General features: G+C 44.9%; 1 protein-coding gene across 1 annotated transcript in view; it reads right to left on the reverse strand.

The window, feature by feature from the left end:
- LAMA3 (laminin subunit alpha 3) overlaps positions 1-27,087 on the reverse strand; it is a 240,940-nt gene that overhangs the window by 97,548 nt on the left and 116,305 nt on the right. The window contains exons 22-32 of the mRNA XM_030842611.3: positions 25,889-25,986; positions 25,234-25,387; positions 16,895-17,055; positions 13,622-13,730; positions 11,441-11,538; positions 10,413-10,557; positions 8,680-8,806; positions 8,458-8,597; positions 6,834-6,949; positions 5,483-5,694; positions 4,125-4,329 (exon numbers count right to left, since the gene is read on the reverse strand). Coding sequence (XP_030698471.1) covers positions 4,125-4,329; positions 5,483-5,694; positions 6,834-6,949; positions 8,458-8,597; positions 8,680-8,806; positions 10,413-10,557; positions 11,441-11,538; positions 13,622-13,730; positions 16,895-17,055; positions 25,234-25,387; positions 25,889-25,986 — 1,565 coding nt within the window. The remainder of the gene's footprint in view (positions 1-4,124; positions 4,330-5,482; positions 5,695-6,833; positions 6,950-8,457; positions 8,598-8,679; positions 8,807-10,412; positions 10,558-11,440; positions 11,539-13,621; positions 13,731-16,894; positions 17,056-25,233; positions 25,388-25,888; positions 25,987-27,087) is intronic.

Consider the following 27,087-nt stretch of genomic DNA (forward strand, 5'->3'; position numbering starts at 1 on the left):
CTGCTTCTCCACCTCCTTGGCTCCTTTGCCCCCTATGATTAAACATAGGGACCCCCTCCAGGACCCACACCTGTTTTCCCTCCTGTGTGTTCACACCTTCTCCTTGGGGTCCTCTCTCACTCTAACCCATGTACATGGTTCCCCAACCTCTACCCCCAGCCCCAAACTCTTCACGTGGGTGATCTGTTTTCAAAAGAAAATCTGAAGTAGCCACTATGGAAAAACAGAACTTTCTTGGACTTGTTGGCACTTATTTTGCGGCTTAGTAAGTTTTTATTTTTAATTAAATATGGAGGCACTGGAATGTTTTCAGTATTTAGGGCTCTGAGTGTCTTCATGCAGCTGTGATTGGAGCCACTACAGAGTCTTGGGCTTTGTCCTCTGCCAGGATTCCATCCCCCAATAACTGTTCCACGTCCCCCTGTTTATGTCCTCTCCTGTTCCTCCGTCTAGTTTTTTTCTTTATTTTTCCCAAGGTTATGCATTGCGCATTCTGCTGTTCAAACGGAACCTTGTTCTTTCAACCTTTCTTATATCCAGATTCCTAGCCCCTTGAGTCAGCAAAGGATTTTAATGCGAAGACCTCCCTCTCTGCTTACCCCCCTTATTTGTCAGACTATTCTTTCCTCTGAAGGATTCATGCAAACCCATTCCACATAAAGACGTTGGATTCTTTCCTTAGACTTGTTTTTCAAATATACGAAAAGGAATATTATTCCTAGTTCAATCTGTTTCCCTTTTTATAACACCCTGGATTTCCTTTTCTGAAGCCAGTTCTAATTCTACAGTTTCTTTAGGTCTGGTCTCTCACTTCTTCTACAAAGTTGATTGGGTCATGGCTGGCACATCTAGGGCCTTTGAGCTTCCCACTCATCCATCTTCTCCAGCCACAAGACAGCAAGCAACTCCTGGGCACAGTGCACCTTTTTGTTCTGTAGCATCCCTGCAGGTCCTGGTAGAAGCCTGTGCTTCCACACTAAGTGCCCATGAAGCAGGAGTTTATTGGAAATAGGTCAGACATCTTCACAGGCCTATTGGTGCATTCGGAACCCAATGCAAAGTCTTTAGTAATGAACTAAGCGCCTGACTTCCTTCCAGAGAATTGCGTAAGCACTGGAGGGACCAGAACCAAATGTACGTGATGAAAGCTCTCTGATAACACCTCAAAATTCTTTGTACCGGTCACATTCCATTTAGGCTCATAGTTGGAGAAGGACAGGCAATCGACTTGACTCACGGAGGACTCACAACCTGTGGTTTTAAAGACTTGGAATCTTCCATGACTCAAATTCTCACTCAGCTTCCTTCCCAGAGGACAAAGGAACTGTTAGACGTTGGGCAACAATCAGAAGTGTGGTTAAAGGTCCTTCCTCAGGAAAAGTAAATGTCGCTGCAATAGAGAGTTGAATTTTGTCCCCAAAAGGTACGTTCAAGTTCTAATCCCCAGTACCTAGATTGTGACCTTATTTGGAAATAGGGGTTTTGCAGACATAATCAAGTTAAGATGAGGTCATACCGGAGTAAGGCGGGCCCTAGTCCAATAGGACTGGTGTCCTTATAAAAAAAGAAAGACACAGGTATATATACAATGGAATACTACTCAGCCATAAAAAAGAATGAAATTTTGCATTTGCAACAGCATGGATGGACTTGGAGGGTATTACGCTGAGTGAAATAAGTCAGAAAGAGAAAGACAAATACTGTATATCACTTATACGTGGAGTCTAAAAAGTAGAACAAATTAGTGAATATGACAAAACAGAAACAGACTCACAGATACAGAGAACAAACTAGAGTCTACCAGTGGGGAGAGGAAAGCAGGGGCAAGATAGGAGTAGGGGATTAAGAGGTACAAAGTACTATATACAAAATAAATAAGGGAACCCTCCTACACTGTTGGTGGGAAAGTAGATTGGTGCAGCCACTATGGAAAACAGTATGGAGGTTTCTCAAAAAACTAAAAATAGAGTTATCATATGATCCAGCAATCCCACGCCTGGACATATATCTGGAAAAGACGAAAACTCTAATTCGAAAAGATACATGCACCCTAATGTTCATAGCAGCACTATTTACAATAGCCAGGACATGGAAGCAACCTAAGCGTCCATCAACAGATGAATGGATAGAGAAGATGTGGTGTATATAATATATGCAATGGAATATTACTCAGCCATAAAAAAGAATGAAACAATGCCTTTTGCCACAACATGGATGGACCTAGAGCGTATCATACTAAGTAAAGTCAGACAGAGAAAGACAAATATTATATGACATCACTTATATGTAGAATCTAAAAAAAATAGTACTTATTTACGAAACAGAAACAGATTCACAGACATAAAAAACACACTTATGGCTACCACTGGGGAAGGAGAGAGGGATAAGTTGAGAGTATGGGATTAACAGATGCACACTACCATATATAAAATAGATAAATAACAAGGTCCTACTGTATAGCGCAAGGAACTATATTCAATATCTTGTGATAAACTATAATGGAAAAAATAGAAAAAATACAGATATACACATATATGTGTATAACCGAATCACTTCCCTGTACACCTGAAACTAACACAACATTGTAAATTAATTATACTTCAAAAAAGAAAAATAGGAAAAAAGATAAAATAAATAAGCTACAAGGACATATTGTACAGCGCAGTGAATATAGGCAATATTTTATAATAATTATAAACGGAGTATAACTTTTAAAAATTGTGTATCCCTATGTGGTACACCTGAAACTTAGACAATATGTATTGCACATCAACGATACGTCAATTTTTTTTTAATTAAAGTTTTTAAAAATTCAAAGGCTAAAAAAAAAAAAGAAAGAAAAGAAAGACACAGACACACACAGAGGAGAAAGCCATGTGAAGACAGAGACACACAAGGAGAATCCATGAGACGACAGAGGCAGAAGCAAGGAATTCCAAGGACTGCTGGCAACACGGGAAGGTAAGAGGCAGGCAGGGAACAGTCTCTCCTAGAGCTTTTAGAAAGAGCAACATCTTGATTTCAGACGTTTAGCCTTTCGAACCATGAAAGAATAAATTTCTGTTGTTTGAAGACACCCAGTTTGTGGCCATTTGTCAGCAGCCACGGGAAACGAACACAGCTGCCCTGGAGCTGGAGAAGCAGACGCCTGCCACTCGCAGCTACGGCCCCTCCTGGCTCTCACGCCGGGATCACAGGCACCGACGTCTACGTCCTCGTGCCTGGGTGGGGGGAGGGGGGAGTGCAGGGCGGGGGCAAGCCTCACGCTTTCTCCTGCACAGGTCACACCGGCCTGGATGGCAGAAGCTCTGCTTCAGCTTTCCTGCCACATAACCCCTATCAGATTCTTTCCAGCCTTTTCTTCTAGGAGACTGTTCTTCACCCCCTGTGGCCACTCTCTGGTCCTGCCGAGATCAGGCTGATGACCTGGAGTCACGTGACAACACCCTCTGGTTTCCAATGCGGAGCTGACCTGCTGAGCGAACCTCTTGGCCCCCTGGCATCTGTTTGGCCGCCGTTTGCCTCTTGTCTCTCAGCAGCTGTGTGCTGGACCTCGGTGGCCCCAGAGGCAGCCCCGCCTCTCAGGTCAGGCTCTCCAGCGGGTACTGCCGACCCTGCCGCCCTACCCAAATGGAGGCCCCCTGTGGAGTCCTCTGCACCGTCTCCGGCTCCCCCATCTGAGTCAGGGCAGCAGGCTCGGGATTTTAGACTTCATCAAGCAACGTCCTTAACAAAACTACCAGCTTACGAGAGTGAAGGTTTGGAGCCCAGACCTCAGTACAAACAAACAGCTGCTCACCACCCGGTGACCAAGGAGATGGAACTGATCACGTAATCACGCACTTATCGCATGCACACGCGGAACGAGGCTGGAGTGGACGGCGAGGCTGCTTGGGCCTTGGGAGACAGCCGTCTGCCCACCCAGGCTCTGCCAGGCCACCCGAGCCCGAGGGGACCAGACGCTCCACACGCCACGCCCATCCCGGGTGGGAGCACCACCCTGAGGTCAACTCAAGCAGTGTCGGGGCCCATGCGAAGCGGGAAGTAATGGGGACCTGTGTGGGGACGGACAGCGTCTTCCCTTCCCACCGTAGGATGCCATAGGTTAGTCCTCCAGGCCTCACCTGCACTGTCCATGGTCCCTGTCGCACTCCGGGGTGGCAGCCCCGTCGGTGCCCATCCTGGAACAGTTGCAGCCTTCGCAGCCGGCCAGCGGGTGGAAGCTGAAGGAATGTGTCTCACACGCATCACACTGGGGCCTGACCGTGCGGGGCGGGCAAAGGCACATCCCCATCGTCTCCTCACAAAGGCGCCGGCCGCAGGTGCACGCTGGCCGGGGATGAAGAGACACGGTGAAAGGGTTAGACGCCCCTGACCTCCAGCAGGACTGCACCAGCGTTTCCAGAACCTTCCAAGGGGTCTGGGAGAAAGGTCTTGCTTTTCTTCCCTTATGGTACTATTGAGTGTGGTTTATCTGAAAGGCCCCTTTCTTGGGGCCAAGACCGACCACACCCAACGCTCATGGTGGACACAACATGCAGAAGCTGAGTGAGGCACAGCTGGAGCTACTGACACCAAGGTAGACACCCTAAGGCGCCCCTCGACTCCGAGCTGCAGTTACATGTCATTCTAACGTGAGGCCTGTCCTCTGTCAGGGGGTCAGCTCTTCTCAGGCTTCTTGAAGGGCCTCCATGTCACCCCAGTGCACTGAGTCCAAGGTCAGGACAGGATGCAGCAGCGGGGCCCTTGTTAGGCAAAGGCTGGCCTCCATGCGGGGACTCTGCCCCCTTCACGTGGCCTGGGCTGACCCTCGTCTAGGGCTGCAGCACATTTCCTAGATAAAGATCCATGGCCTCCTCATTCAGTGAGGAGTATGCCCTGTGAGCCTGGCTCTCCTCCCACCTCAGCTGAGCTTTGGTGAGGCTGCAAAAACTGAAGCCTAGGGCTTCCCTGGTGGCGCAGTGGTTGAGAGTCTGCCTGCCGATGCAGGGGACACGGGTTCGTGTCCCGGTCCGGGAAGATCCCACATGCCGCGGAGCGGCTGGGCCCGTGAGCCGTGGCTGCTGAGCCTGCGCGTCCGGAGCCTGTGCTCCGCAACGGGAGAGGCCACAGCAGTGAGAGGCCCGCGTACTGCAAAAAAAAAAACAAAAAAAACCCTGAAGCCTAACCTATTCCACTAAGAAGAGAACTGAGCTGTCCAATATGTTGATGCTTGAGGCTATTTACCTTCACCTGCTTTGCCAAGCGCATGGGTCACGTAGCATGGGAAACATAAATATTTACCTTCTAGAACCTTGCTACTCATAGTGTGGTCCCTAGACCAGCAGCACGGGTATACTCTGAGTGGTTACTGGAAATGCAGACTCTCAGGCCTGAGAGTCAGAATCTGCATTTTCACAAGATCCCCAGGTGAGTCTCCAGCACAGTGAAATTCAAGAAACCTGGCCCCAGGTGACCTTGGCTGACCCGAACCTGCACTTACGCTTGCAGTGCGGGAATCCGTAGTAGCCCATTTGACAGCGGGTACACTGCCGCCCAATGACATGGGGCCGGCATGGGCACTGCCCGCCCTCTGGGCTGCAGCGATGGCCAATGGCCCCGGCGGGGTGGCACTCACAAGGCAGTGCACCATCATGGTAAAGGGCCACCAGGGACCTGGCAGAATCCTTACAGAATCCAGAGGCTTTCTGGGGGCTGTGGAAACAAAAACTCATGGTGAGATCCTGGGAGGCGTGCCCAGAACCGGTCCCAACCTTCCTCTTCCCACATGCCTCACCAAGCAGCGTTTTGTGGGAGGGGCTCTGGAGTTTGGGAGGAAGTTAGAGAAAACCCCACCCCTGGACTCACAGAGGGTGCCAGCCACCCCTCCTCCCATCCCCATCCACTCCAGGACACATCACAGGACGGTGGGTGGGAACTTTCGGTGGCTGGAATAAAGGGGTGAAAATTCGCCTATAGGATGAATTGTATGGTGTGTGGATTATATCTCAATAAAGTAGTCACCAAAAAAATTTACACCTACATGTGTAATGATACACCAATTAGAATAATAATGAGGAGGTGAATTGCCAACATTTACTGAACATGTGTGTTAGAATTTTTGCCTACACCTCACTTAACCTCACAACCACCCAACCAATTAGTCCCTAAGTCCCATTTCACAGATAAGGCAACTGAGGGTCCTAGAAATTAGGCAACATTCCCAAGGCCACAGAGCTACGAAGTGGTTGAGAAGGTACTCAAACCCATAGCTGTTTGACCTCAGAGCCTTTGCTCTTAATATTTTCTATGCAGAAGGCATCTGGCCCCCGGGAGCCTCAGTTCCTCAGGAAACCTACAAGGGGGCAGGGTGGGTCTGTAGAAAAGAATGGCAGGAGGTGATACTCAGGGCTGTTCTAGGCTCTTAGCATTCAGGGACCCACAGAGGGAAGACGGGGGAGGTCCACCCCTCTGTGATGCTCCCCACTCAATCAGAGGGCAAAGGAGAGTGGGACTCAGGGCTCACATGCCTCCCCGCTGAGGAAGCCCTGTGTGGTATCTTAGGAATCTGAGTCAGCCAAGAGGAAGCAGGGAAGAGGAAGAGAAACTCCCAAGCAGCCTGTGAAACCCAGCTTGGAGGGTGATCTGTTGAGATCAAAGTTGAGGAGGGAAATCTCACCCAGATGTGCACAACGGCTGTAGCGTGTGCCGAGGACGCGGGACTCAGTGCCACTCCCTCAGGCTCCCAGAGGAAGAGACAGACCCAAGGGCCACCCCTCCCCGGGCCTCTTGCTCTGGTCGGGAATGTGGGAGAGCTGCATGTCTCCCAGGGCCTTTCCACAAAGGATACTTACTCAATATAAAAACTGTCCCCTCCACAATTGGTGACAAACTCAAATGACTTGTCCACTGATTTTCTGTGAAGGATTTGGTAGTCGTAACTCTCCGCAGGCACCACTAGGACACGGACCTAAAGGGAAGCTGTCGGCATGTCTTTGGATTTCCAACAGCACGGCGTACCTACGGCTCTCCGTCACGTTCTCTTCGCTAAGATCAACGTTCTTTATTGTTAAGCCCAAGACCAAATGAAACAGGATTTATGAAAAAAGAATCACGGAACAACCCTAAGCCAGTGATGAAGGCTCAGGCCACGTTTCCATGCAGGAAATGATACCAAGTGGGGGGCAGACCTCCTGGAGCACCTGCTCAGAGAAGCAGCAGCCTCGGGTGCTGGGCGGGGACAGGAGATGTCAGGGGTGAGCAGGACAGCTGTTAGGACAGCCAGGGCCCTGTGTGATCCATGCCCGGGACGACCCTGGATCTCCAGAGGTTGCACTTTGTGTTTTTAAATGTGAGCAAACCGAAATGGCAGGACCAATGGGGAAACTCACATGGTGGCTTGCCCCTGAAATTCATATCCTATCAGATACTCTATTATGAATAATTGTAGCCCCAGTCTTTAAAAATACTGCTCAGTTCTCTGTACCTGTATAAACCAGACTGCGCCAGTAACGAATGCTGCAGGAAATTTCAAACATCTTCGTCAACGACTCACCAACTTACTGCTTACAGAGTCTACTGCTCTCACGTTATTCAGTTCAGTAAACATTGCCAAGTACCTGTGCCAGACGGTGTTCCAGGCACAGGGGATACAAAATGAATAAAGTCAGGCCCCTGCCCCTAGGAAGATGACATCCTCAGAGAGAGAGGAGGCATGAGCAAAAACTGGAGGGCCACAGAGCAGGCCTGGGCAGTGCTTCCTGGCTCTCCAAGGCTTTACAGGCATTGGGTGACCACGATTCCATCGACCAAGGTAATGAACAGGGTAGGGGATGCCCGGGGCTGGGCTGGTAACAGGCTAAGTTGGAGGGACTTGTGAGCTCTCTGGCTATGGGGATGTGCAGTAGATGGTTCTAGAGCTCAGCAAAGATGAGAAATGAGTTCACAGATGTGGGCGTCATTCTCACAGAGGAGAGAACAGAATCGACAGGCGCAGACAATGTTATTCAAAGAGAAATCTTAGAACAAGGGGGCTCACCGTCGAGCCCGAGGGAACGGTGACATATGGCGATGAAGGGAAAGAGAAATCATTGAAGGAGCGGTGGAGAAAGTGGGGAAAAAAACAAGAGAAAGAAGCTATGGAAGCCAAAAAGAAAGAAATTTTCAAGAACAAATGAGTGTTCAATGCTTCAGAGAGAGACCTGTCAGAGGAGATTGAGGAGGGGCTGAAGGAGAGGGCTCCAGGCTCGTGCAGGGAGGTTTTTCTTCCTAGTCACTTCTCTATTATTCTGCTTTCCCTTGATTTTAATTGTCAAAGAAAGACTTTTTTTGGGTAAAGTTAGCTGCAAAATTTAAACACTTCTATAAATCGGGCTTCAGTTCCTTGGAGGAATTATTGTCATGAGCCAAAACTGATGCACAGAGCAGCCAACCAAGGCAACCACGTGAAGAGCAAGCTGAGAAATAAGCAGAACGCACCCAAACTAAGGACTTTCCTTCTGGAACCTTCACCGTCACGGCCACCTCCGGCTCCGAGATGTCAAACTCAACCTGATCTCCGGCGATCACTTGGTCTCGGCAGCCAAGCACATGGGGGCAAAAAGAGGCACGGAAGATGCCTGGGGGCAGAGAGAGGCGTTCCTATCACACCCCTGCCAAGGCAGGTGAGCCCTGCAGCCCGCCCTGCTCCCCACAGCTCACCTGGCTGCAGCCGCCCTCTGTCCACAGACACCTGCACCAGGAACGTCGGATGCACTGGTTGATAAAAATGGACCACAATGACGTATCGACCCGGACGCGGTACGAGTCCTCGCAAGGTCACTTGGTTCTGGGTGGGAAAAAAAATATTCCTCAAGCTGCAGAGTTATGAATAATTAGAATTACGGGATATTTTGAGGTTAAAAACCAAAACAACCTCGGTATTTACCCAAGAGAAGTGAAAATCCACATTCACACAAAACCTTCCCTTGAACGTTTGGGGCAGCTTTATTTGTGATCACAAACACTGGAAACAAACCAAATAACCGTCAGCTGCAGAATGGACAACCCAACGGTGGGACAACCATAAATGACGCTGGAGGGAGGGACGTTTGGTAAAATCGCTTTGGAAAACTATGTGGTGGTTTTTACCAAAGTTGAACATATAACTGAGCAACTGCATTCCTAGGTATTTAACAACAGAAAGGCACACTGTGCGTGCAAAAGGCCATACAAGAATGTTCCCAGCATTCAAGCACTGCTTGTAATAACCGTGTAACAAAGGGTCAGACTCCATTTTTTATGTTTGACGGTTTTCAAGCTCCGTCACTCACCTATTGCCTTTTGTCCTACACCTGGACAAGCTAATAAGAAAGCCCAGGTGTTCATCCCTTGGCACACCTGGGAAGTTCTAACCACACAAATTCCAGCCCATGGGAGAGGGAGCCCTCACCCAGACTCCCCCCCTTCCTAACCACAACGAAAACCGGATTCAGACCCCAGTCCTTGCTCAGGTTTGAGTGTGAGCCCTGCTCTCCCCAGAAAGTCTCACTATGTGAGTAATAAGTCTTTTCAAACCGCAAAAAAAACCTACAAGAATAACAACAATAAAAGATTATCTTTCAGATGAGAGCTGTGCCTTGGAGGGTGACTGACTAAAGGTCATACACTAATTTTATAGCAAAACCAGGAGTAGAGCTCTATTGCCATGATTTCAATTCATTTCCCCCTACTGTTCTAGGTTGCCTTGCCCATACGGGATCTTACGAAATTTTCTCTCCCAAATCCTGTTAATTTCCTATCTTGATGCAATGTGAACTGACACAAGCCATCTCTAGGATCAGAAAGACATAACGGCATCAGAACAAACATTAAGTCCTGCAATTGTGTAGTTTGCAGTGAAAAAAAGGTGTATTCCCTTCATACACTTCACCTTTCTGCTCTAGGTGATTAATCAATATGTGTTTATTGGGAATGTCCTGCCTACAAGTTGGGGCCGCAAAAAATTTGTTAGAGTTCTAAAAGCGCTCATGTTCTGGTCTGGGAAGATAATTAATGACTCAACAATGTTAAGTAGCAGTAGCCCATGAAAATGTGACCTATCCTAAGATGGCTCATGAAAAATTGCCAAATGACTATGTAGACAGCGATGCAGGAGGGAAAAGGAGCGTCAGCATGGGGCGGCCACAGACAGGATTAACCGGATGCCTCATGCCTGGGATTCTCCACAGTTGAGAGCAGAGGTGCTCAAACTTTAGGGGCATCCAAATCCCCTGGAGGATTTGTTAAAGCACAGATTCCTGGGCCCCTCTTCAGAGTTTCTAATTCCATAGTTCTGGGGTGACGCCTGCAGATTTGCATTTCTAACAAGTTCCCAGGGGATGGGGACGCTGCTGGTTGGGACCACACTTTGAGAACCACTGGTTTACAAGCAACACACTGAGGGGGAGCCCTACCTGTGGGGCCTTCAAGGTGACTCCAGTAAGAGCGTCAGCAGAAGGTAAAGGGTCCTGGGGCAGGAGAGGGGAAGACCCACCACTCGGAACGTCCAAAATTAATGCTGTTGGAGGAGTTTCAGGGACCAAGGAAATACAGGTGGCACTGAAAAAGAGAATACTGAAAAATAACCAAAACCCGAAGAACTGTCCCCCCGTGAAGATACAGAGTCTAAGCATCAAAAGGATCCAGAGAACCACCAGCCTGTGGAGATCTTTATACAAACATACTCAGTGCTCCGGACTGGCCAAGTGTATTCCGGCTGCCCACTTAATACAATAAGCTAAGACAGAAAAAAAAAAAAAAATCTTAATTTTGAAGGGAAGTAAGCTAGATGGAAACTTTTTAAAACTTCCCTCTCTAGGACTAAAATTCATTGTTAAATGAGATCAATGTAATGAAACATTATTATTCACCTCTAAACATCAATGTTGATATAAAACTATACAAAAACAAAGAGAACACATGCCTATCATTTCTTTTAGGCACAGCCAGATTTCATTGTCTTGGTGGTTTCAACCATATGCATAAGATGTCATGACTGTATCCATAAATTATTTTTGAACCTACATCCAAACAACCTTCCCCAAATCCCGAGAATCATTGGTTAGCTAATTCTCATAACATAGTTGTGAGATGGGTCATTATTTTCATGTTTTTTGTAAATGAGGAATCTCAGACATAGAGATTAAAGGACTGGAACAAAGTTGAGTCTTGACGAAGGCTCAGAATAGAACTTCAGAGTAACTGCCCTCAAGGGTGAGGCTTAAACATTTCCCCCAATTGCTACTGTGTCAGCTTCCTGATATGATGGAATTCTGGAAAGAACGCTGGGATGAATGATTTAGCTCTTTTTTTTTTTTAATGCATCACCAGCCTTTAGCACCTTGGCCTGTGATCACTTCTGAAGTCAAATATAAATCTACAGTCTTAAAAGCATTAAGTATCACTCAGCACAAACAAGGGATAAAGGAAGGAAACACATTACCTTTCATTAACAAATCTCCCATAACTGGCAATGCATTTGACGTGAGGTCTCAAATATTCCACTGAGAATTCTTCAGTGGGTATGATACAAATTTGATGCTGTCGAGCAAATACAAGAAGGTATGTCCCAGTTATCAGCAAAGTCAAGGTTATAGCCAAACACATTCTTTTAAAAAAGCTGTTCAGGTCTTCCCTGGCGGTGCAGTGGTTAAGAATCTGCCTGCCAATGCAGGGGACACGGGTTCAAGCCCTGGTCTGGGAGGATCCCACACGCTGTGGAGCAACTAAGCCCGTGCGCCACAATTACTTAAGCCTGCACACCCACAGCTAGAGAAAAGCCCGCACACAGCAACAAAGACACAACAACAGCAACAACAAAAAGCCGTTAAGAATTCATCCAGAGGAATTATAACTATTATTGTAAAGCAGTAAAAATCATAGGAGAGCACTCCCTCTGGCATCATTATGTCCAACAAATCCTTTTTACTATTATGCAGGATCACTGACTAAATTGCTCTGGAATAATTATACGAATAAACAAAATCATGTGAAAGTTCAAAAACAACTCTCTGTCAGCGACTTTTGACAGATTTTTCTCTCCTGCCTTGGGCCGATGCTGGCTCTTCAGACCCATTGGCAGGGAGAGGCAGGGATATGGTGGGCAACCAGGGAGCCTGCTGTTCAGAAAGAGGGCTGCTCCTGCTACAAACAATCCTTTTCAATAGAGGATGACTTGTATCTCAGGCACATTTGGGCTCTGTCTCCAGAGCTAGTTTCTGAGTCACACAAGAAATTCAGTCATTACCTTAATACCTTTTATTTTAAATCAAAACTATTACCAGCTTGGTCACAAAGCTATTCGGTAACAATAAAATTTTAATTGAACACCTACTATATGCCAGGCACTGAGACGGTGGGATTCTGCAAGACCAAGATGGACACACTCCTGCCTTCATAGAGCTTATTTTCCAGTCAGCCTTGACTCTGAATGACATCTGACTATTTCAAAAAGGGCAAACTTATGCTTAAAAGAAGGACGTTCAGCCCCATTATAATTTCCAAAAATGAAGAGGTTAAGATTCACTTGACTTATTATGTTTAAAAAGAGTCATCATTTTAAAAAGTCTTAAATTATTACATAGTTTATATAATAATGTTTAAAAACTAAACTCCAGATAGTTCTGAAGAGAAAGCGCAACATTTTTAATACTGTCAAGCACGAATATCTAGAACATACTAGAACAGGCTGGCCTGGCACTTCCCAGAGTGATACATGCTTAATATTAGCAGTATCAGGAAGTTGCTTCATGCTTAGATAATCTTATGTTCCCCGAGATATTTATTGTAAACCTGACCACCCCTTCCTAGCCCAGATCCCACTGCCTCTGTTTATCACAATTCTCAATATTTAAGTTATGCTATTAAAAGGGTATTTAATCTGCCAAAGCTGGCATTTTAACTCTTAATAGTATACATCTGGGTTTCCCTGGTGGCGCAGTGGTTGAGAGTCCGCCTGCCGATGCAGGGGACGCGGGTTCGTGCCCCGGTCCGGGAAGATCCCACATGCCGCAGAGCGGCTGGGCCTGTGAGCCATGGCCACTGAGTCTGCGCGTCCGGAGCCTGTGCTCCGCAACGGGAAAGGCCACAACAGTGAGAGGCCCGAGTACCGCAAAAAAAAAAAAAAAATAGTATATATCTAATTAATTGAAAATACTCTTCTTGGAATTGAGTAACAATGGTCTGGAAAAAAATACCAGGTGATTACAACCTTGAAAATTCTGCCAAGAAGCTAATAGACATAATAAAATAGTAAAGTGGAAAGAAATAAACAGTAACTAATGGCATTTCTATACACCAGCAATAATAAACTAGGAAACATAACAACAAAAGATAGTTCATTCATAATAGTAACAACAAATACAAATTAATGAAATGGCGTTTTGTGAAATGTGTTCAAATTTGATGACTAAACTTTATTGGATGCTATAGAAAAGGCTCCAACAAATGAAGAGGCAAAACAGATTTCTAGATGGGAAAATAAACATCATAACACTGGCAATTCTCTGCAGGTTAACTTTATAGATGTAACACAAACCCAGCCAAAACTTTAATAAGCTTTTAAAAATATATATGGTTACCAATAAAAATACTCTAAAATTCAGCGGTCAAAACAGAAGCATACCAGAAGGAATCGGGCCATCCGTGCTTTGAGCCAAACGTCTGCATCTTCTAACAGCTCGTACACAGCAAGGCGACTCCTGCTGTCGGTCACAGCGCTCCGGCAGAGGACGCTACAAGAGGAAACAGTTTTCTTAACCTTACTCCCCTGGTCTCCCTCACTTTATGCCCTGTGGGGTTGCTGATTGCGCTTCAGTTTCTCCTGTTGTTAACCAGGTCACTGACAATGAATTTCCCTGGAGGTGGAGTTTAGGAGGGATGCAGCCCATGATCAGTAGGGGAAAAAGAACCTTCCCACTGTGCTCTGAGTTGTACCTCTCAGGGCTGACGGCCTTGCGCACCTTCTCCACCCAGCTTTTTTTTTTTTTTTTTTTTGTGGTACGCGGGCCTCTCACTGTTGTGGCCTCTCCCGTTGCGGAGCACAGGCTCTGGGCGCGCAGGCTCAGCGGCCATGGCTCACGGGCCCAGCCGCTCCGCGGCATGTGGGATCTTCCTGGACCGGGGCACGAACCCGTGTCCCCTGCATCGGCAGGCGGACTCTCAACCACTGCGCCACCAGGGAAGCCCTCCACACAGTTTTATAATACTTGGTCTGGTCATCTGGAGAAAGAGCCCCAGGGCCAGTAATGTCTAAGACACAGCCTTCTTGGAAATTTACCAATATCATTGGTACTGTTGGAGATTAAAGTTGCCTACTGAACTCACAATGACCATCTCATGCCGCGTCAGTAATGAGGCTGAAAAGCCCCGAGTTTGCCTTTAGAAGCTCAGTCCGTTCCTCCTAATGCTCCTTCCTCATTCTACCAGTGGTGCTCCTTCCCTCCACGGCATCAGAGGACATACAGAGCTCAGGAACATTTAAAGTAAGATTTTGAACTAAAGAATACAGCCTCGTAGTAAAACCCATAAAGGAAGTATTATGTGAGGAATGCTTCGACTTCATCGTCTAAAGTAGCAACTTTTCGGTCTATAAATATAATTTGGAACTAGAGACATACGAAAAGAAAATGACCATCTCTGCAAAACGTTTGAAATAATTAATGCAATACTTTTGAGGTGAGAATTAAAATGAGATAGTGTACAAAGAGCCATGGTTTGTGGCATACATTAGAAACTCAATAAATAGCTGTTTTCTTTTCCCTTTTGTGCATGTGTGTGGGTGTGAATACATGTGTCAATTAAAATGCATTTCTATTGGATTCAACCATAACTCTGGGAGTTAAATATATCAAGTGATTATATTAAGTGACTCTCTTAGATTGAGTTTTATCCTCTATTCAATTCTTACTAAGAGTAGACTAACAGTAATAACTGGATGGATTGAATCATTAGTGATCACCTCTCTTATGGAGGGCAGATCAGATTTTTCAGAGTTATCACAGCACTATTTTGGAAAGCGGTGTTCCTACGAGCACCACTACTTTTCTGTTGGGATATTGTTTTATAACAACATAGTTAGACCTCACTTGAGAAATGCTGGGAAAGGTTCAAACCTCAGCAGGAGAAGCTGCCATATTGAAAGGGTCTGTCAGTTGAAATAGGTTTTTATGGGTCAAATATTTTCCAATTGCGTCGTATTTTTGGACTCTATTACTTGCAGCCTGGTCATTTTCACTTATCCACATGACATGCAAAGTAGAGAAAAAGGAAATATTTTAGACAAGTGAAAAGATACCATGGGACTTCCCTAGGAGTGGTTAAATACAATAATAGTAATTCCTAGTCTAATGCAGTATTGTCTTGGAAATCTAATGATTGAGAACTTTGGTGTTGTCGCCACGTCCAAAGCCTAAATGATCTGCAGAATATCATGTACTTCTCTCCTTAAAACACCATTCAGACAAAGGTCCTGAAACAATGCTTATGGCTCGCGGAACCCTGGCAGGGTGTTCTTTCTTTCTTTAGTTTTGAAATCACTCCTCTGCTTGGCATAGATAGTCTCAACCTCTTCTGAGATAGTCAAGAGTCATGAAGGTCATTAAGAATGTTTCCTCCTGTTTGCTGGGCCATCTCCACTTTGTACACTGTGGAGCAGGGATCAAGCCCTGATCTGCAAGGTGGAAGGGGTCAGAGAGCTGAACTGGAGGGTGGGCTTGGATGGATGGGGTATGGAGAAGCCATGCCCTAGGCGCTGTGGCCAACAGTCTCCAGGACTCAGGGGGCGAGTGTACATCCCAGTGGTGGCTGATGTCACCTATAGATGAAACTAGTGTTTTCAGAAAATGACAGAACATTCTAGGGAACTTTTCTGGGCCATCTGGTGTTCCTATTAAAAATGCATATATGTAATTACATTCTTTGTTTCTTTTTTTAAGCATCACCCCAGAGAAAAGGGAAGATTAGATTTTTTAAGGTTTTGAAAAGAAACTTTCACAGTTTATTTTGTAGGGTTGCCAAGAGTGTGATATTAATTTAATAACCGTTTCATCAAGTCTCATAAAATTTTCCATTCTAAGCTACCAAAAGTAACATTTTTCATAAGTTCTTTAATTTGCAAAACAGGGAAAATGTCCAACTACCTCAAGTCATCTTGGGTTTGACAAGAAACACATAAACATAGAGGTTATAAAATGTTCAAGGTCTTGGCCAAGAATTGGGAGGGTTCACTGTAGTTATCACCCCCCTGCCCTCTCAGGAGCCTCTGCCTTCCAGTGCCATTTATTCTACAATTAATTTCATGGGAAACATCCCTTGCACTGATTCTTTAATTAAAGTATACTCTGAACATTTGCATACATCTTTAAACATTATGCAAAGAAAACAATTTTTAATAAACCTTTGTCAGCGCTCTTGGAAGAGATGAACTTTGTCAGGGTGAATCTGAGATTCCTTTGTCAAATTATTTTTCACCTGACGATCAACATTAATGATCCCCAGTTCTGAAGGGCGTGTTGTGAAGGCAGGAGTAGTGGAGAATGTGCTAGGCACCCATGTACTCTACACGGTGTTTGAGGGGAGAGCCCTGAGTTCACTGCCCCCCATAGGGTGACACAGAGTAAAGCAAAATGGTTGTGCTGCTTCATGTGAATCTGAGACAAAATGGTAAGTAGAACATACAGCTTTTCAAGAAAATGCAAGCTTTTCAAGGTACTGCCTATGGAGAAGCCTTCTGATACCACGCTGGGGAAGATGCTGGTTCGCACAACTACCCCCCTGCTGCTTTTCAAGCTCAGCCTCCAAAAGGAAACAACTTTCCAAGTTAGATAAAAACTAAATTTCCCACAGCTGACCTCCTGCCTGTCCAGTTACAGAGGACACGCCCAGGCAGGATGGTTACCTGTATTTGCAGCTGTAGATGTTCACCCGGCCTGCCAGGTCAGCCCCGGGGCCCTGCACGTGCACGTCGGCCTCAGACAGCTGGTCTGCTTCCGTGGCATACTCGACCACGACCACGTAGTGGCCGACCCTCGGGACCCGCAGCTGCAGGCGCAGCTCCACCTGTCGGAGAGCCCAAGTGGACAGATGTGAGATGTACTGGATGCGTTTCCATAGGCAACGGTGAAACTGGGGCTGAGCAGACCCCAGGGAGAGTTTTATATGTCATCATACTAAGAAATGTGGTAGGTAGGGATGCCCAATAAAATACAGGACGCTCCGTTAAGTTTGAAACGCAGATAAGTAACACATAATTATAGTTGAACTGCAATTCAAATTTATTGGGGCATCTGGTATTTTTATTGTCTAAATCTGGCAACCCTACTTATAGGGGCCTCTACTCCTCCTACCCATATATTTGCCTTGTTTCCCAAGGCCAAAGATACTCCAAAACTTGAAGTAAAAAGGAATTTCCAATGGGAGATGAAAGGAATGAAACTATGCCTTGAAGCTCTTTAACTGTTCTTTGATTAAAAAAGAGACTTGTATGAATGCAAATAATATAAAGTGATACACACACCCCTCTCCTGAGATGACTAATGGTAGCTTGGTTTTCATACTTCCAAACCAGTTTCTACATCTGAAAATGCACAATACACACATATGTACTTTTTTTTTTAAAAGAAAATCTGCAGGCAAACACGGATGCTTTCGTACCATCACAGCAGAGCTGAGTAGTTGCGACAGGGTCCATATGGGCCGCAAAACTGAAAATACTTCCTACCTGGCCCTCTACAGATAAAGCACACCCACCCCTGACACTGCCTAGTGGTTAGGAGCGTGCAGTCTGGAATCACTGTGCCTCCAGCTGTGTGACCTTGAGCAAGTTACTTAACATCTGCATGCCTCAGGATCCCCGTGGGTAAAAATGAGGATAACGTAGTACCCGCCTCTGAAGATTATGAGGATTAAGTGAGTTAATATGTGAAGAGCTCTTAAAACTGTATCTGCATGTTGTAAGCACTATATAAACGATGATTACAACTCTGGTTCTTGCTTTTTGCCACGACTTTTTTTTTACTCAACAGTATTTAGTGTGTCTATACCAGTACATACAGATATACTTCATTTTTCTAACGGCTGCCTACCATTCCACAGTAGGAATGTAAAATCATTTCTTTAACTAATCCCCTATTGATAGACACTTAGGTTGTCTCTAATTTTTCCTAAAACATATAAGGCTATATGATCATCTAGCTATATCTATACATCTATGTATATATCTGAATCTATATCTATATTTATATCCTTATGCTAGTATTTCTGTAAGATTCCTAGAAGTGGAATTAGAATTGCTGGATCAAAGTGTATGTGCATATTTAATGCCTGAGCCAATATTAGAACTACACTCCTTAGCAGTTTAACCCACTTCGGCCCGTAAGCGCAGGCCCACCACGCTTAATTAAAATCCTCTTGTCCCTTGCTTTCAGGAAATTCACATTTACTGTTCCTTCTGTACAGCTCTGAAGCCCCCAGCTGCCATTTTCCACAGTGATTTTTCTATCACTTAAATAACAGAAAGACTTCCCTCAGGGAGAAAATGTGGATTACCCACACCACTTTTCCACTCTGTGTCTTACAGTGAAATATGCCGCTGCCATTGCTCCGTGTGGGGAGGTTATTGCCAGCATCTCTCCCCTGGGCACCTCCAAACCAGGGCTTGTCTGTCTTCACCCCACCATGGAACACACACAGCCCAATGAGGAGCCTTCTCCCAGGAGTTATCATTGGCTGCCAGTTCTATCATAGCACTCTATTCTCTATGATAAATTTCTATTACTCTTCCTACTCTGAGTCCTTTGGGTTGATTTTTGGAAGACTTGTTGGAAGGGTTTTGAATGTATTTTTGATGGTAATAATGGGTTCTGACAAGTCAGACAAAAGATGTAAATGATGGAAAACAGAAACCCTACTGTCGCTGTTTGTTATCAGTTATTATCTTTGAAAAAGCGAACTTTAACGAAACCAGTGTCACTCTGGAGGGATCTTTCCCATTTTATGGCACAAAACTGTCTTCACCTAGTTATCGGTGTTTCAGGGTAAAGACATTAAAGGTGAATGTATCAAATCTGTTGCTTACACAAAGCTAAGAGGGATAACTAACCTGCTGATGTCGAAGTAAGGATTCAAAATGATTTGGTCAACAGAGACTTACTAAACACCTACTCTATCTCTGCCCACCAGCAAAGTGATGGACATGCAATGGTAAACAAGACAGATCTGGTCTCTGCCCTCAGACAGACTTTAATCAAATAATTAGATAACTGGACAAATGCAATGTGAAATTACATGTATGACAAATGCTCTGAAGAAGGGCTAAGAGGGGTGACTGAGCTAGTCAGGAAGATGAGGGGGGAGGCGAAGACTTCCCTGAAGAAGCAACAACTAAGCTGAGTGCTGGAGGACGAGGAACAGACAGCCAGACCAAGAGGGGAGGGAAAAACATTCAGGCATAGGGAACAGCCTACAACATAAAGGGTAGCCTATAATGTACGTCCAAGTGACTGAAGGTAGGCCACAGGGACAAGGAACAGAGAGCAAGAGGAGGTATGATAAAATTGGGAGGTAAAAGGGGCAACCTTAGAGGACATTACAAATTTTTGTCTCTATCCTACGAGCAATAAGATGTTATTGTAACGTTCCAACTGTGTATGTGTGAGGGTGGGGTGAGAAAGTCAGTGATGAGTAGATACTTCTATCGAAATGAGCATGCTGACTACAGTATGGAGAATGAGCTGGGAGATGCAATAAGCAGAAGCTGATGTGGGTGAGCTAATGGGGAGGTTACGACAGAGATCCTTATGAAAGATGGCGGGGTACTGGGCAAGAAAGATAGATGGAGAGAAGTGGAGAATATTTTTAAAAGTTTGGGGAGTACACTCAGGAATGGGTTGGCTTTGGTGGGGGAGAGAATGGAAGAAGTCATGCATGACCCTGAGAAACCTGGTTTGTGCATTTAGATGGATGGGGGTGCCATTTACTTAGGTAGGGAACACTAAGACGGAATTTGAGATCCCTCTGAGATACCTAAGAGGTAATGTCAAGAAGGAAGTTGGCTGTGCTACTCTGCATATAAAAGGGGAGGTGTGACTGGACATACCAATTTGGGAGTTATCTGTGTAGAGTTGGTACCTAACATGATAGACATGGAGGAGACTGCTTAGGGAGAGACTACAGCGTAAAAAGACAAGGGCTAAGGGGACTTCCCTGGTGGTCCAGTGATTGAGAATCCATCTTGCAATGCAGGGGATGCCGGTTCAATTCCTGGTTGGGGAACTAAGATCCCACATGCCGCGGGGCAAGTAAGCCCGTGCGCCACAACTAGAGAGCCCGTGTGCCGCGACTACAGAGCCCCCGTGCAGCAATTACAGAGCCCATGTGCCGCAACTAAGACCCGATGCAGCCAAATAAATAAACAAAACAAAACAAAAAAAAGACAAGGGCCAAGACTGAGTCTCAACAAATTCTAACATTTAATGGCTAGACAGAGGAGGATAAGCCCGCAAATGATATTTTGAGGAGGCGGCCGGAGAGGCAGGAAGAGACCCAGACTACTCTTAAATTCTGGAAAACAAGGCAAGAGAGTGGTTTTGTTTGTTTGTTTGTTTTTGGCTGCATCGGGTCTTAGTTGTGGCATACAGGCTCTCTAGTTGCAGCATGCGGGCTCTCTAGTTGCTTGCCCCGCAGCACATGGGATCTTCGTTCCCCGATCAGGGACTGAACCGGCGTCCCCTGCAGTTCAATATGGATTCTCAACCACTGGACCACCAGGGAAGTCCCGAGAGTGTTTTTAAATGGAAGGAGTATTCAACAAGTACTGAAAGCTGCTGAGAAGTTAAATAGATGACTAGATGAAGACTGAAAAAATATCCATGGGATTTAGCAACAAGGGTATCACTGGAAACCTTGGCCAAAACAAAAAAGAAAAACATTAATGGAGTGGGAGGTGAAAGCCAGAGTGGTGTGATTTGAGGTGTGAGTGGAAGGTAAACAATTAGAAATCGTGGGTCTAGACAATTCTTGGTTTTGAAGGGGTGAAGAGTTATGGAGCAGTGGCTGAAGGATTGTGGGAGGGGGAAGGAGGGTTTTCATCAAAATAGGATAGAATTTAGCATTTTTTAAATGTAGGGTGACTTCCAGTTCAGATGGCACAGGAATTCACATTTGCTGTACCCCATCTGCTCCGAGACACAGCAACCATGGATAAAATGTTTTAATAGAAAAACAAAAATTATGTTTGGGATTAAAAGTAGACAGATAATGGAACATAAGTAAAAGAAAAACTTCAAATAGCGTGGTCCTCTGGTGCTTCAGGTCTGGAAGCAGGCTGTTGGGGTCAGCAGTTCAGCATATGCAGAGTAAGGAGAATTAAACATGCTTCATATGAGACAGTGGTCAGATCCAGGCTCATTTTTTGAAGCCAAAGGATGAGGGTTCCTTCAAATCATGAAAAGCTGGAAAAAATTGCTGAAAATCTGCCACCTGGGTTTCAGCTTTATAAAAATCTGTGGAATTTGGGAACCGAAGATCAAAGATGAGGCCTCATGACCAAGAACTGAGTTCAGCACCCACTGGCTCAGTGTCTGAATCTGTACTACACCCAGGATCACAATAATGGAGGTTGGCACGTCATAATGCCTCGCTCTGGGCTAAGGGTACAGAGGACCAGACAGACACTGCAAAACTACTAGGCTGAGATGGATGTGGAGAAAGACAGATAAAAGAGAACCTCGCATTCAAAGTAAGCCAATAAGCAAACAAAATAAGCCTCCACAACATAAAGAAATCTAATGTTAAGAAAGACAGGCAGGGCTTCCCTGGTGGCGCAGTGGTTGAGAGTCCGCCTGCTGATGCAGGGGACACGGGTTCGTGCCCCGGTCCGGGAAGATCCCACATGCCGCGGAGTGGCTGGGCCTGTGAGCCATGGCCGCTGAGCCTGCGCGTCCGGAGCCTGTGCTCCGCAACGGGAGAGGCCACAGCGGTGAGAGGCCTGCGTACCACAGAAAAAAAAAAAAAAAAAAAGAAAAGAAAAAGAAAGACAGGCAACAATATCATCAACTGAAGATGAGTTCACTTCAGATGAAATGAACTTTATGAAACAGTCTGACAAAGGCTTTAAAATAAGTATACTGGTCCCTTATCTGGAACCCCCCAAATCTGAAAAGGAAATCCTGTTTTTGTAACTCATTTGATGGCAAAACCTAACCTAACCCTAACCAGGCAGCACTTGGTGGCAAAATCTGACCTGAACTGATATAAGTCCATGTATATAGTCTTCATCTATCTCCCTTGATGTGCCTACTCATGCTTTTCATTGGAGAAATATTAACCTGTTTGATTACAAGGTGCTGTCCCGGACCCCGCTATAGATGTTATGCATGTGTGTATCATTTAATCTTTTTAATATCTTAAAAATTCTGAATTCTGAAATATACCTTGCTCCAAGGGTGTTCAGATATTCAAAAAGATCAATAGAGTAACTCCTCTTTGAAAAGCAAATGAAGCTATGAAATAAAAATTGGCAGCAGAGAAACAAGAAAAAGTAAATATGAGAAAGAGCCAATGAGAAATTTTTTGAGACTAAAAGTACAAATTACATGGAATTGGTAGGCTGAATAAAATCTAGACTAGAGATAGTGAAACAGAGCATTCATGTATTCTAACAGAGTCTTGAGGACGTCATCCAGAAAGCATCACAAAGAGCCAAAGAGATATAAAAATACGAAAGAGCAGTCTGGAGACAGATTGAGAGGCTCCAACATTCTTCCAGTCTGACTTTCAGAAAAGAAGATGTAAGGACAAGCAGCAAAGTAATACCTGTGGAGATACTAACTGATAATTTCCCAGGATGAAAGACATGACTCTTCATATTGAAAGTGCACTTTGAGTATTAAACTAATAAACAAAAATAAATCTGCACCTAAACATATCGTAATAAAACTTCAGAATATCACAAATAGAAGTCCATCTTAGAACCTATGGTTAAACATACTGGATTTAGCACACATATTTATTGATCCTCCCTCTCAGAAATCCACAAAAATAAGAGCAAATATTTTTTGAATCATAAACCCACAAAGAAAAGAGAATTGAGAAGAGGAAAAGAACAGACCAGAGAATACAAAAGTTTGGAAGCTAGAAAGCAAATGGATGTTAACTAATTGAACAGACCAAAGAAAGTTGGAACCTGTGTGTGTGTGTGTGTGTGTGTGTGTGTGTGTGTAGGGTTGAGTTGGGGTTGGGGTTGGAAAAAATTCTAGGAAATCTCCCAAAACATAAAACTAGATAAAGAGATTGGAAAGGTGGACGAAAGATAAATAAATAAATTATCAAAGAAATAACTCAAGAAAGTTTCCCAGAGAAGTTTCTAGGCTAAAAGGGTCTGCCGAGAGCCCAGCACACTGGCTGAAACTACCTATATCAAGGCACATCCTTATGAAATTTCAGAATACAAAAAAATAAAAAGATGATGCCAAAAGGTTTAGGAAAGGAAAGCAGGTTGCATCCAAAGAACTGGGAATCAGAAGGTACCACAGGTGCTGGATTAGGCTACCTCTAGAAGAAGTGAGTCCCCCATCAATTTAAGTATTCAACAGAGGATAAACGAATAAATATCGGACAAGGATAATGTAGAAAGAATTCTTTCACAGGAAGGGAAATCAGATGATTCCTAAGACCTCTTCTAACTCCATTTGTCTCTGAGTTTTAGCACAGCGATCTATTAATGTTGTGTAATAGAGCTTTCTGTGATGGCAAAATATTCTGTAATCTGTGCTGTCCAATAGGGTGACGACTAGACATATATGATTATTGAGCACTTGAAATGTGATTAGTGCAACCACGGAACTGAATTTTTAGCTTTACTTAAGATTAATTAATTTAAATGTATATAGACACATGGGCTAGTGGCTACTGCATCAGACAGCACAAGTGTGTAAGCCCTCAGATAAAACAGTAAAAATGACCGTTAAATAAAACTGGACAGCCCAGGGCTTAGTTTTGTGCATCATGCAAATAGAATAGCTCAGTGCTGTGGCTCTGGGCTAAGTCAGAGGTGGGAACAACTCCTGATGAATCATCAGCATCACTTCTTGGAGATCAGCCCTTCCCAACTGTACCTCCCTGCTGTGTGGGGAACACATACACATGCACGCACGCTCACGCACAGACACACACACGCACGCTCATGCACACACACACACACGTTTGTATATATGCGTAGGCAGGTATATGCATCTGTATACACACAGAGCATGGGTAGGGAGAGAGACAGTGGACTGAATATTAGAATGGAGAGGAAGTAAGATCGCTTCGTTTTTCTTTATGCATGTTGTGTTACTTTTTATAACAAGTATATATTTTTGTAAAATAAAAACTCAAATAAAATAAAATGAAATGAAGACTAAATTTAAGAAACATCCTTAAAATCCTATAACTTTTACCTTGAAAATGTTAGGAATGTAGTTTACAAAAAGGTACACATCTAAATGGTCAGTGAGAGTACCATATATATTTTCATTCCACAGATTTAATCCTCCAAATAAACATTTTCCTCAAGGGTACGAAACAGAGAACATTGTAGAAAGTAAGGAATGGAAATATTGTGGAGGAAGTTTTCTTTTCAGTGTCTTCGTTTTGAGGTAATGAGTTCTAATTGTTGATACGCAACACTTCTAGCTCAATCTTAAAACACTGTAGTCTTAAATTGTTTTGAGGCTCAGAGAACTCCCGGAAGAAAAGTAATGCCAAGATCTGTACTAACCGGTCCTCTGAGCCATGAAGGAGGTCCCTTTGGGAGTAGCAGTTCCAGATTATGAGCTCAAGGAATTCAGCTGCTACCAATCACCTAGCCTGAGGTGATGAGCAGTCAGGGAGCATTGTATCCTTTGAGGGTAAGCTGTGTAATTTCTGGAAGCCTTGTAGAGAGATCTTGCCCTGAATCAGACAGAACAGGATGCCCCCTTATCAGCCCAGAGGATCAAAAGGAAAGGATTCTGTGGTCGTCCATGTTCCCCACCACATCTACTGCAGAATGTGCTCAGAGACCAGCCCTCTCATGGTTCAGTGGGCTGGACCACCCAGCCCCAGCCCGAATCAGAGAACTCAGCACACCTTTAACTAACACCTCTGAGGAAGTCTTCCAGGCTCCCCTGAATGTGAGAAGCAATCGCAGCTAAGGGTTTTCAGCAGACGGACTGGGAAGTAATAATAGTTTTGACAGTAAAGAAAAGGTTGCCCCACCTCTCTCCCACTGAGGTCCGCCATGACTGGGTGTTCAGGGATGGGCTGCCTCACTGCCAAGGGTCTTGGCTCCCCGTCAAGCAGGAAGTGTCTGGCCTCAGAAGCCAGGGCACAGGGGAATCGGGTCACTGGCAAGTGCTGGTAAAGCAAGCAACTTCAACAACAACAATAAAATACGACAGTTACGACCGAGAACAGAACACAGAACATCACAGTGCATCCCCGGGGCTCTTATGCTTTCCGTCTTTCATTCATTCACTCATCATTCTTCAACAAACTCTTACTAAGTGCTGACTACAGCAACCGGGTGGTCCATTGTCATCTGCATGAGGAATGGGAGAAGCAAAGGTCCACAAACCTAGACACCCTTTTAAGCTCTTCCCCTCACCGGATGCATGACCCTGAGGGTATTACTTGGGCATGCATCGCCACTTCCTCAGGCGAGAGGGTGAGTCACTCTTAGGCGCCAGAAACCGTGTGCAAAGTACTTTGTGAGTCTTACACGAAAGACAGTCACTGCCACACAGAAAAAACACAATTAAGGAATTAACCAGAGCACTCTGTTAAGTCGTGACCCTGAAGCCTATTGAGAATCCTTGCACCCAAGGTTCCTAAGTTAGAGGCCCCCGACAATGCACCCGCTGCCCATACTAACTTCTCTCGGGGAGGGCCTACGTCGGCGCACGGCTCTGTGACCGGCAGCTGCAATGAGAGAGCTTCATAGTAGTCCCTGGGGAGCAGTACCAGGTAGTCCTAGGAAATAAAGACCGAAAGGACGATTACTCATTAGGAGGGTGGCCGTACGTTAGTCATAAAAGAGCTACACATAGTAGCTAAACTAATAATAACCAAGTGAAGCACTCTAGTTACACTGTCCGCATCAACTACTTTGTTCTGCCCCCTGATTCACCGGAACACACAAAGCAACCCCTCACGGGAGCTTCAAGCATTGGAGATAAGCGCCTTAGGCAAACATTTTTATTTTCAAATCTCAGGGGAAGTTTTACCGGTTCTTCTGGGTTGTTAATAAATTCAGAAATAAAGACAGTAATAACCTGTCAATTGATGAGACATTCCTTTGACAGGCTGGTTGTCTTCATCCCTATAGAACCCTGAGTTGTAGGTCATGTATTCTGGCTTTTTATTCCCACACCAGAGTAACGCTCTCCTGGCTTCGTGTAAAAAAGTGATGCTTTGCGATCCCGGTAAATCATAGCCTGAAACTGGCCCACTGCCTGCCCTAGGTCAGGACAGGAAGAACATTTTCCACTGAGGGTGCCACGTGGATCCCACAGCGGGAATTCAGAAGCAGCTCTTCCGGAAAGGGCAGAGTTTGGGCTTCTGCAAATCCTGGCATCACTGACTATCTGCCGAGGGAAGAAGGGAGGGAATGTTTGCCACGATGGTGAGAGACTGGTACACGGGCCATGAGGCTTCTGTCTCTTCACAGCCCTCAATATGTCTACAGCAGAGAGGAGGAGAATGTACAGGAGAGGAAAAGTAGGGGCTCAGCGGGCTTCTATCTGAGTGGGGTTTAATTTAATTAAAAAAAATTTAATTGAAGTATAGTTGATTTACAGTGTTGTGTTAGTCGCTGGTGTACAGCAAAGTGATTCAGATGTGTATTGATATATTCTTTTTCATATTCTTTTCCATTATGGTTTGCTACAAGATACTGAATATGGTTCCCTGTGCTATACAGTAGGACCTTGTTGTTTATCTGTTTTACATACTGTAGCTTGTACCTGCTAATCCCAAACTCCTAATTTATCCCTCCCCCACCCCCTTTCCCCTTTGGTGACCATAAATTTTTCTATGTCTGTGAGTCTGTTTCTCTTTTGTAAATAAGTTCCT

Source organism: Globicephala melas, chromosome 13 (genome assembly GCF_963455315.2).
Source record: "Globicephala melas chromosome 13, mGloMel1.2, whole genome shotgun sequence".
Classification (NCBI taxonomy): Eukaryota; Metazoa; Chordata; class Mammalia; order Artiodactyla; family Delphinidae; genus Globicephala; species Globicephala melas.